Consider the following 12,000-nt stretch of genomic DNA (forward strand, 5'->3'; position numbering starts at 1 on the left):
TTCTTGTAGGCATAACAAAGGAAGTGGCTCTTGGTTCTGTCCGATAGGCTCTCTGTCTGCAGAGTTATATGTGGTTTTCAATAATCATGAAAGGCCCCAAAGTTGATGATGAGTTGCCTAGTTCATTAGCGTCAGAAATCCAATGGAATCAAAGACAACTTGACCCAAAGCCCACTAACCTCAAAGGGGGTCTTGCTACAGACTTCAGTGGGCTTTGGATCAGGCCCTAAAGGAGTAAATTGAGGAGATACGGAGGAGACGGAGAAAAGGGCGTTTCTGGGTCAGTTCAGGGAGGGCTGTCAATGCATGGAGACAGCGTGGAATGAAGTGCACAGATGTTTGTGAGGGAAGATGGATGGCTGAATGGGAGAGGATGAGGGACAATGAGAACAGAGACCAGCGTGCAAAAGTACAGAAGGGAACAGCTGTGATGGTCCTGGATGACCAAAACAAAAAGCTTGACGTTGATGAGCCAGCAAGGAGGGAGCCAGTGGAGGAATCCAGTGCAAGGAGAGATGACCTGGTGAAAATGATGGGGCCGGAAAATGGTCTTGGCAGCTGGTGTTTCAAAAAGACTGGTGGAAGCCGAATTGGGTATCGAGGGCTAACTGCACTGAGAGCTCAGCTTTGGAAGAACAACCGTCAAAGCAGATTTTAACTGCAGTTACTGCATAGTAGATAGGAACTGTCCTCTAATTCCTTCCAACAGGGAATCAAAAGCCTCCAAAGTGAAGATCTGTCAAAAATAGCACAGCAATTTATCCACACGACAACCTTGCACTTTGCCTGGCCCCCTCCAATTCTATTACCCCTTCGCTTTCATGTGCAATACATTCATCCACAAGATATTTTTTCAAAGAAAAGAAAGAAAGGAGGAACCCAGCCAATAAAAACATCGTCTGTATTAGAAATTATTCCTTGGAAATGACTGGGAAAAAAGATAATTCCACGATTTATGTTTTTGGCACGGGCTGTAAGGTTTTTAATAGTGGTCACTGTTTTCAAGCTCATTTAATTGCTGAGTGGTGGTTGTTGTTTTTTAAATATGTGGTTTAAAATGAGCACCACATGTAATGAAATTGAAAAGAAATCATGAGGCTTGTTTTCAGCCTAACTGATGCTAATCATCTTTTCCTATGGCACACTTGGCATTTTACTAAGAGGTTACAAAGTACCTTGCGTAGATAGCTAACAGATAGGATCAATCTCTAGAGCAGTGCCACTGAACAACCAAGTTGTCTGGCAGAGGAAGATAGATTTTAACCATTTTTGGGAAAAAGAAGGTCAGATGGAGGAAAGAGAATTGGATAAGAGCAAAACTTCTTCCTATCACTGGGAATTACATGAGCCTTTTTCTTCCCAAAGATACTTTTGTTAGTCAGGTCTGAAGGGCAGTGCTATTGAATGTGTTCCTTGGGTTTAGAATTACAGAGTGCATTGGGAAGGAACGCTGTGAAATAAAAACTCATTGTGCACCCAAGTTCGTCTCCTACTGTATTTTAAATATATATATATTTGTTGTGACTTTGCAGCTCCTCAAGCTTGTGCTCTTGAGTAACCTTAGGGAAGCAACACGTTCAATAGTTAATGCACACGACGGAGAGTTGGGGAAGACGGAGTTTTACTCTTAGCTCTTCCACTGACTCATTCAGTGACCTTGGAGGAGTTATTTATGCTGTCTGTCCATCGGTTTCTCCATTTGTATAGGGAGTAACATCTACATCACAAAACATTGTGAAACTAGTTATTACTGCTGAGGTTTATCGTACTGGTGAGGATTCTCTCTTCCTGACCCAGCCACTTTGCACCACTCGGACAGGGTAAAGTGATGGACTCTGACCTCAACCAGTATAGGTTCCTCTACAGTTCTCATGCCAACAGTGGAGTTCTCAGGTAGTGTAAAGTAGCATAACCATCTGCTACGCTGACCGCCCCCCTACATCCTGCTATGGGGGTGGGAGGACATGTGTTGGGGGTGGTGTGGGGCATGTCTGCACTACGTTAACTCACAGCTGATATGAGATCCCACAAGGACCAGAACCAGTCCATGTAGGTTGTTGTAGCCTCCAACCTCTTGTAACGTATGCCAAAAGGCCTGGGATGGTGCAGAGGCAGTTGGGGAATTAGGGAGGCGTAACTTGCCCCGCTACTCATCCCCTTCCCCCCGCATCAAGCTTACCTCCGTATAGGAGAAGAGGTGAGCTGTTGTTTGTAGCTGATGATCTCACAGTGCTTTGAGATCATTGGATGGAATGTGCCATACTGTAGCAGCACATACATCTCTATATGCTGTGTACAAATCAGTGCAGCTCCATTGACTTCAATGCAGCTACATCGATTTCCACGAGCTGAGGGTCTGGTCCCGTTGTGCCAAAAAAGTGGCACTGCCTGGGCGACTGAGCCAAATCCTGATGTTCTTAGCCCATATGCAAACAAAACTGCCTCTGAAGTCAAAGCACACTGAGCTGCAGCCCTGTGTAATTCAGAACTACTCGGAGATACATTAGACATGACTTGGGAGTTGGCTGGAAGAAGCAGCAACCTGAAAATTAAGAGGGTAAAAGAGAAAATACATCAGAATTTAAATGCCATTCTCTATCCAAATGGGACAACTAATGGAGGGTAACATCTTGCAGAGGCGGGGAAATTAAGGGAGAAATAACTCTACATAGACAGGGAGAGCACTTTGCAGAGCAGCCTCTTAACAGGATAAAATGCCCCTAAAGACTACACTGTCGCCAGCATTATCTGTCAGACAGACTGGTGTGCACCACGCTGTAATCACGCGCCATGTTTTCTGTAGGAATGTTCAGTTCCTAAAGCACTTTCCTTATTTGGAACTCAGCATTGTTGGGGGTTTTTTTAGTTCGCCTTTTCTTTCTCTCAAAGCTACAATTATCAGCTGTTCAAATGATGGTTGGTTGGCTTTGCAAAGACTCATGTAACCTTTATTGAACCACTAATTTGCATGTCATTATTCCTCAGGGTGGTTTTTTTTTTCTTGCTTTAACTTAAACTTGGAAGTCACCCTGACCTCTAACTACAAAGCACAGAGCAAAGGCAGAGTTTGACCCTTCATGTCTGAGCAGCTCAGATTTGATGGGTAAGCCCCATCCATAAGTCCTTCACCAGTACAGTTAGGCTTGGAAGACTATGTCTTGTAATGGTCACTGTCAGTCAACCTCAATATCACCATGCTCACACAAGCTGATGAGAAAGTATTCCCATCCAGAATAATCAAAATGTACAGATAGGCAAAATCAGGAAAATGCTGCTTGAAAACTTTTTAGAGTTGATTTAAGGACATTTAATTTGTGCATTTTGACAAGTGATGTTGACAATTTGTGTTGTAACAGTTGTAAAACTTTACCTTTTTATTTTGAATCTCAACATCTACCATCATTGAATATAATAAATTATTGTCTAACCCACACACCCACCCCATAATTTCCCGCAACTGTGAAAATTTAATTGGATAAAAATCAGGAAAACATGCTTAAAAATAAACAGCGATATTATCAGTCGAAATCATAAAAAAACCTCAAAATCGAATCGGCTAAACCTAAGAATATTAGAGAGACAAGGTGGGTGAGGTAATTGCTTTGATTGGACCAACTTCTGGTGGTGAGAGAGACAAGCTTTTGAGCTTACACTGAGCTGTTCTTCAGGTCCGTATAAGCTCAGAAACGAGTCTCTTTTGGAAGCTGGTCCAATAAAAGATATTACATTATCCACCTTGTCTCTCTAATATCTTGAGACTAACATGGTTACAACAAGGTTGCAAAGCCTACGTATAGTCAAGGAAACCATGCTAGCAACGGTCATTTTTAAACATGGTTCCTTCCACAGGGCCAAGAAGGACAAACCCCTTAATGGTACTAGTTTGCCATGGCTTCTTTAGGTGACAGGCTCAGCGTTATTAGGGAAACTTTGTGCATCAACATGTAATTGAACGGTTCTCACCAGGCCTGGCTTTATGACCCGTGGGGCCCTATTGGAATACTCGGTGGTGGGGGGTCTGCTCCGGGTTTTCCGTAGCACCGAAGGACCCTTGCTGCCGAAATGCTGCCGAAGACCCCCGTAGCAGGGCCCCCTTAGGCGCGGGGCCTGATTCTGGGGAATTGGGTGAATCGGCTTAAAGTCAGCCCTGGTCTTCACACACACACGCTTAGCCTGGGACTGTCAGACAGCACCAAACTCCAAGCATTAGGAGAACTAGCCCTTGAAAAAATAGATATTATGACTGAGGTTTCTTTCCCTCTCCCTGCTGGTCTGCTGCACCATTTCCACAGAGCAGAGTCTTTCCCCTAATTGATTGTGCTCCAGTTGTCAAGCTCTGGCTCACCATCTTCCTCTGCAATATTACCGGGGCAGTGGGAGGAATAAATAGCAGGAGGAGAAAAGCTCACTTGCTGCTTTTTCACTTCCGCTAACTGAAGCTACGGTAGCATGAGACACCGTCATGGTGTTCAGAAGGTTTCTCTGCTGTCTAGCACTCCAGCACAGCTGACATGACATTTGCACTGCTTTTGGGCTGTGGATTGGTTTGCATGGACGCCGGTTCACTGTCTGGCCCTATTTCATCAGGTGAGGAATAAACAGTATTATTAAGAGGTAGCAATTTTACAATTGTCCATGCTCTTGCAGAATTCTAAATCATATCCAAGTAGGGATGGGTTCCATCACTCACCCCCCAAAATGCAGCCACCTCTAGGGTGGGACACCTCAGCCACTAAAATGACACCAGCAATATCATGCAACAGTTTAATGCAGGAAATGGGGAAGAACCTTGTATTCAGAGTAGATTGCCAACTCTTTGGGGCGCAGTCTAGATCTTAATGCTACTTGTACTGTCAAGTGCCAAGCCCATTTCTGGATGTCATAAATATATAATTACAACTAATAATGATTCATTTCAAGATAATTCATTTTCATTTTAGGTAGGCAAAATATAATAACCCATTTTGGTATTTGGCCCTGATACCAGGTCAGTTACCCTTAATTTTGTGAAAAACAACACGACTAGGCCAGAATTCCCCCCCTAGCTGCCTTATTTGGGTATTTAAGAATAAAAGTTCTACTTAACTACCTTAGGAACTTCTATCCCCTCCCCTACCCCATTACCATGGCATCTGAGTGCATCACAGTCTTTACTGAATTTATCCGCCCAACTCCTCTGTGAGGTCAGGCAGGTCTCTTATCTGCATTTGACAGATGGAGAACTGAGACACGGAGAGGCTAAGGGCTTGTCCCCGCTGCAGTGCTAGCTCCAGGTATAACTCAAGTGCTGCCCCAACCTGACTCCCATCCCCACACAAAAGTCTCTAGCTCGAGTTCAGTGGTGCTTAAACTCCAGCAAGCCGGCCCGGCAGGATGTAGGTTGAGGGTAGAGTGGCATTTGAGCTAGTGATGCAGCGGGGATTCAAGCTACTCTGGGCTGCTCATACAACCAGCTCAGAGACTGTGTTGTCCTCGTTCAATCCAGGCTAGATCAAGAGGAGCCAACTTGAGTTGAGGCTCGCAGTGAAGGCATGCCCTCAGTGACTTGCCTTAGGTCACACAGGAAGACTCTGGTGAAATGAGTTCTCCCAATTCCAGGGCTAATGCCCTAACTTAGTGACCCTTGTCTGGCAGATCTTCCACAGGACTTTCCTATTGCCATGGCAACTAGAAAAGTATTATAGTCTAACTACGGCTAACCAGTCATCGGAAGTGTGGTGTAGAAGTGTTGATAGGTTCTTTATGCTGTACAGCAGTCCAGTTAATCCCCTCTGTCTCCACGATTCACAGGCACGCTCTTAACATCCGCCTGCCTTCTTTCTGTTCCTGTCCTTGTAAATTGCATTGAAATCCTGGTTTGCCCCTCGGAGGACTCTACAGATCTGTCCTTTTATTTCTGGAACAGTTAGTGCCTTTTGAAAATGCTCAATATGGATGTCCCGGAATCCCCACCTCCAGCCTCCTGATAGTTCAATACCAGTCAGCCAAAGGGATTACAGTGCTGTTTCCCTGAGGCAGCCAGACAATCGATCAGGCATTGTGAAGGGACTGGCAATCTGACAGCACCACAGTCTAACAGCACTTGAGAATACTCCTGGAGAACGGTGGTGGGCATGATGGGCTTAAAGTGTTGTCAGCAAAGCTCCTGTATGGTTCAGGTAATGTTCACCCGTCTTGTTCATAGTTTGCACGCTCTGGGATCTTCACGTTCCGACCATTTTTCTCTCCTATCACATAAATACTGCACAGAAACTAAAGTTTCCTCTGGCTGCGAAGAGCAGGTTTTGACACATCCATTGGCACCAGTGATGAAATCTTGGGCCCATTGTAAAGCATTGACTTAGTGTGTATATCAGAGTGATGTCGCCCGCTGTGGGCTGGTTCAGAAAGAAGATAAAAGACCTACTGCTACCATCAGGTAGGGAGGTTCTTCTTTAGCTTCAGGGGCAGGGGTCTGTGTTTTGAAGTAGAAGGGACAGATTTCTAGCCCTGCTCCCTACATCAGTGTGATTGTTGTCTGTAGGCCAAGGATTTGTTACACCGCAGCAGGGGCACTGGCAGGTTGTAGATATTATTAAAATGCTTCTGCCCAGATGAATTTTGGGTAGGAAAGGATTCCTCAGGGCATCGGGTGAGTTACTTGTTAGCATGTGTTGGTTTCCCAGAAGGTAGTTTTTTAATAGAAGATGATGCTGGCAGGTGGGCTGACGAGTAGAAACGTTTCCTTAGAAAGTTTATTGAGCCCGTAGTCCATCAGAGAGGCACAGCCTTTGGCCTCACATGTCCTCCTGCCCTGCAGTGTGAATTCCATTGAATAACACGGAGTTCCTGAGTCGGGAGGGGAACCCCCAGCTTGTAAGATGCAGCTTCAGTGGAGATAAGCCTTGGCAGCCCAGATTTTTAAAACTTTAAATCTTGATTCACCCACACCCAGAGCATGCTGGGAAGCTGCCTCGCAAGCATCCAATTCCGTGATTCAGATGCAGTCCCAAGATGTAGAATCTGTCTTTTATCCTACTCTCCTCATTTCTGTTGACTTCACTGACTCATGCCCCTTCCCCGCCAGAAGTACTGATCTTGGACTTGGGTCCATCTTCCATTGAAAAGGGAATACACTGCTGAAGATAACTTCACATCGTCTGCCACCGTACACACTTAGAAGCTGCGAGCTTGCTTCTGAAACTGCAGAAGTGCCGAGAAAGCTTGTCCTAAATGTGTGGAGCTCATCATAACACCTGCTCCTGTGTCTAGCTGTGTCCTGCTTGAAGGGCTCACAAAGGCCTCACATAACCTGTTTTCTCCTTCTCCCCACAGGTATGCGAATACTCGTTACCCTGCTGTTAGATACTCTGCCTATGTTAGGCAACGTCCTTCTCTTGTGCTTCTTTGTCTTTTTCATCTTTGGGATTGTCGGCGTGCAGCTCTGGGCAGGGCTGCTCAGAAACAGGTGTTTCGTAGACAGCAACTTTGCAATGTAAGTACAGCGGAAAACTCACTGTCTCGTCTTTTCTCTCTCCAGCTATAGGAGAAACATGTCTACGTATCTAGCTAGCAGGGTTAGCATAAGTTATGAGTTCCATACAAATATCTCCTCCTTCGCCCTGCCCCAAGCAGAAAAAGGAAGGTTTCCCCATTCGGAATAGGTGTGGCTAGCCAAACTGAACTGAACCAGTCCATTTGTTCAGTTCTCCTCCCAGGATTTAGCCCTGTATCTGTTCCTCAGCTGCTGTAAACTGGCGTTGTGTCACTGAAGTCAACTAGAGCAGGGCAAAAAAATGTCAACAACAGATTTTTTTTTCATTGAAAATGCATTTTTTCATTGCTCTGAAACTATTTGCAAAACTTGAGTTGAATTCAATCAATAGTTTCGCCCAGGAACAAAATGATTTTTTTTCCCCAAAAAAACCTCAAAACATTTTGTTTTGACCATTTGTAAATGTCTCATTTTGACTTCTATGGTTCACAATGGCATTTTGAATTCAAATTTGGCTATTTTTTTTAAAAAAAGGTGGAAGAGACCCCAAACTAGCCAAATCGAAATGAAAATGTAACAACAAAATTGGTAGTTGTCTGAAACTTTTCGGTTGACTCTAAATGAATCAAAAAAATATTCGATTTCTGTCGGAGCTGACCCAAAATATTGTGATCCATTAGCAGTGAATTTTTTTCAAGATTTTTGATTCGATGAAAAAATTCTTTTGAGTTCAAATCGAACTGGATTTTTTCCCTTGGTTTTTCAGATTGATCCCAAACAATGTCAATGAGTGCTACCAATAGCAGTATTACTAACCTCAAGCACTGAAAAATCATGAGTCAGGCCCCCCTAAAAATCTTGAGATTTAAAATAATAATTATACATTAGGGATTTTTTTTTGAATATTTGCCTTCTGGTTTCTGCACCTTTAGAGTTCACGTTTCCAAGCTTTTTTTACAAGCGCAGGAGACAGGCTCTTACATTTTATTTTAGTGAAAGCTGAGATTTACCACTCCGGGAGCTGAAGATTTAAAGTAAACATCAAATCTTGTGAGACTCCAGAGTTGGCAACATTGCAATAGCAAATGCAGAAATGTCAGAGGGGTGTGTTTGTGTGCATGTGTGTGTTCTGAAACATGTGTTGCAGTTTATTCCTGGTGGGAAGTGCTGGTTACCCTGCTAGGCTGTCTGACTCTGAATCACACAGGGCCATTTTCTCTGCAAAGCATATGATGACGATGTGTGCTATGTTTCTTTAAAACTCCATCAGGAATCCAACCAGGAGGGGCTGGACCCAGAAGGATCTAGGTAGCAGTTCTGCAGCGAAAGAGAGGCATAGTAGTTTGAAGGATAAAACTGTTCTCCTTTTTCTTTCATCTAGCTCATTGTTCAGTGCTAGATGAAAGCTACTTCTGAGATTCTTTACCATTGTCACATGACAATGTCATCTATAGCATCACAGGTTCCTTCTGCCTCACTGGTTCCCCAAGTTTCTCTCCTGATCGGAGCAATTAAGCTTTAGCCTGAAGTGTGCTTCTCTAGGGTGCATGTTCGGTGTCCTGATTGCCTCTAGGATGCTAGCACTTGTTCTGGTGGGTTGGCTTCAAGAATATCCCAAATGCAAATGGAAGAAACCCAGACAATTCCTTGAACATGATAATTGCAGGTATCATTCCCAATATGTGGCACGTTCCTCCTCGACTCCTGCCAGGAGTTGTGCTGCATGTAGGTCATTTTCCCTAGATGGGCAATAAGGCCTCCGTTTTGTCCTCTGTCCTGGATGACACAGTCATTTCAGCCTTCTGAATGAACCCATTATTTGGGCAGATACCATGACTACTAAACACAATCTGGTAAACTCCAATCATTTTTAGCCCCCTCTCCACCAGAATGAGTAAACCCTCGTGCTCCATTAGGAAAGAGAGGGGGAGGGGAAATGCAGATTGTTGGGATTGGGCCTCCCAAAACAAGCCTCTGTGTTGCCCCAAAACATGAAAGCTAGAGGTGATTCCACTCAGGCCTTAATCACATATTATCATATTTTACTAAAGGGCTCAGCAGATGCTTGAATGCAAATGCACGTGTACCCTGTGATGAGTATCTGCTCAGGCACCAGTAGCCTTCTGGGTAGTTTTCGAGAATGCCCTGGTGGGACCCTATGAATAGACCAAAATCAGACCCTGCTGTCTTCTCGCAGAGTGTGCAAAAGCAATTTGCTGTGGGATTAGCTCTGTGGAAAATAAAAGTCTTCTGTGCTGTACCAGTAGATCTGTTATAGAACGTGTTTGCAAATACACGTTTCACGCGGTGTAAAAAGTGGACACCGTGCACTGTAGCGCAAGGAGGGTGAGGTTGGCAGCCAGGAACATGAGAGCTCTCCTCTCGGTTTTGGCAATGACAGTGCAGTTTTGGGGTAGGTCACTTAGCTTTTCTGTGCCTCCGTTTGCCCATCTGTAAAATGAGACTGTTCTGCAAAGCTCCGTTACAGCCACACAGTTTGTAGGTGCTTGTACAATGCTGTGAACATGTAGAGTGTCGTTTTATAAGGCAGTAGAGAGAGCAGGGGCGCCGGAACAGCTATGCCCTTCCACTTTTTCTGGCTATGGGGGCGAGTGACGGAGGTAGCAGGTGGAGAGGAGTGAGCGGGGCGTGGGGGGAAAGAGGTGGCGCGGGAGCAGGGCCTTGGGGGGCGTGGAAGAGGCAGCGAGGGAGTGGAGGCTTGGGGAGGCATGGAAGAGGCGATGCGGGAGCAGGGCATCGGGGGGGCATGGAAGAGGGGGAACAGGGCCTCGGGGGGTGTGGAAAAGGGGCCGGGGGAGCACGGTTCAGTCACCTCTGCCCCGCCCCACTTTTCGGGCACTTCCACCGCTCCTGATAGAGATCCTATTGCCATGTGCAAAGGGGGCTTCATTCTTATAATTAGTTAAAATAAGAGGCATGGCACGGCATGTATTGGGTATGTTTGGGTGTGTCCCTTGTGTCAGGGACACAGGAATAGCATCAGGGTAGTGGAGCACATGTGGTCCCTCTGCCACGTTTGACAGCACTTGTGACTAAGAAGCACTGGAGAATCGCAGGGTGGAAGAGCCCAGCCTGACGCTAGGCTCAGTCACAGAATGGCAGTGGAGAGAAACACATCTGTGGGCCTTACGGTACTTAACAAAGGGAAGAGAGATGGATGTTTGATGATCAGATCCTCCTGGGCGGATCAAAATCTCTCACTATACATTAACTTTCCCCCCCCCCCTTTATGTAGCAACATGTCAGGGGAAAAAGTGAGAGCTTGAATGCTGTCGAAATCCATGTTGTCTTAGAGCTGGAATGGCTGGTGTTTCATGCACGTAGCTGTCTCCTATTCAAAGAAGGAGAGCACTGATGAGAAACCAGGAAGGTCTAGACAAAAGGGGAAAATCTGACCAAAGTGGGGGAGAAACATTGAGAGAACCATTAGGAAAAAGTCAAAAATCGGGATGTGGGGAATAGAGAGCTGGAACCCCTAAGAGAACAAAACTGTGCCTTGCTAAGACGAGTAAATGGGAGCAGCTGTGATTATAAAGGGAGCTCAGGATATGAGTGCCATATCTGAGAGCCAGGATCTCCCCCGGCCACTCAGGTCAAGGTCACTGCTCCTCTTATAAGTGGTGCATATCACAGCTGGTATCTTGAAATATGGCTCTACAAATGCAGTTGCGTGTTTCCAAAGATATTCAGCGTATCAAAGGGAAAACTCAGAGCCTCTAGACCTAGGCCTGAACCAACCTCCCTGAAATTTAGGGTGTTCAGGATCTGGATTTGAATCTGAGCATTACAGATTGAGCCCATATTTATGTCATATATGTCCTAGCACTCACCTTAACAGCCACACCAACCTGGATCCAGACTGAATGCATGAAGATTTTTGGTAACTCCCAGATGAATATGAACTGTGGTTTGGATTCATAATGAAAATCCTGTAGAAAAATCTCACTTCCGAGAAGGCTAAAGATGGACGTTAAGCATACAGGAGGGAGGAAGTGCCTGAGTTCAGCCTGCATGTGCAACTTTAACTCTGTCCCCTTATGTGTATGGATTATGACACCCCCTCAATTACCGCATCATATCCTATTTGTGACTACCTAGTATTCGCAGCATGTGTTGCATCTTACCCAGTGTGCAGAGACCATCCCTCAGTTCTGATGCAGGACTCCTGGGGCCTATTTCACTCTGAATCTGTGACTGCCTTGTTGCGTGATCTAGGACAAGTCACTTTACATCTCTGGGCCTCTGCTTATTATATAAAACAGGCATTGCAACATTTATTCAACTGGCCAGCGATGCTGAGAGACATGATGCTAGGAAGCCCTTTTAGAAACTCAAATAAAAACTATTAATGCATGTTCAGATCTCTATGTATCAACTGTCCTGTGAGTCTGAGATGTCACTTTCCCCCTCCTACATCTTATTGCTCTGATACCAATGACCCAGAGTTCTCTAGCCAGTGCCAATCAAAGACCGCGCAGCATACTTCGGGACTTTCCGTCAGTCAT

At 45.2% G+C, this 12,000-nt stretch overlaps 1 protein-coding gene across 3 annotated transcripts in view; it reads left to right on the forward strand.

Moving 5' to 3' along the window:
• The window catches only part of CACNA1H (calcium voltage-gated channel subunit alpha1 H), a 199,371-nt gene that overhangs the window by 19,513 nt on the left and 167,858 nt on the right, over nt 1–12,000 (forward strand). For all 3 annotated transcript variants that reach the window (XM_050967253.1, XM_050967254.1, XM_050967252.1), the window contains exon 4: nt 7,315–7,474. In XM_050967253.1, the coding sequence (XP_050823210.1) occupies nt 7,315–7,474 (160 nt within the window). The remainder of the gene's footprint in view (nt 1–7,314; nt 7,475–12,000) is intronic.

This window comes from Gopherus flavomarginatus, chromosome 9, assembly GCF_025201925.1.
Source record: "Gopherus flavomarginatus isolate rGopFla2 chromosome 9, rGopFla2.mat.asm, whole genome shotgun sequence".
NCBI lineage: Eukaryota > Metazoa > Chordata > Testudines > Testudinidae > Gopherus > Gopherus flavomarginatus.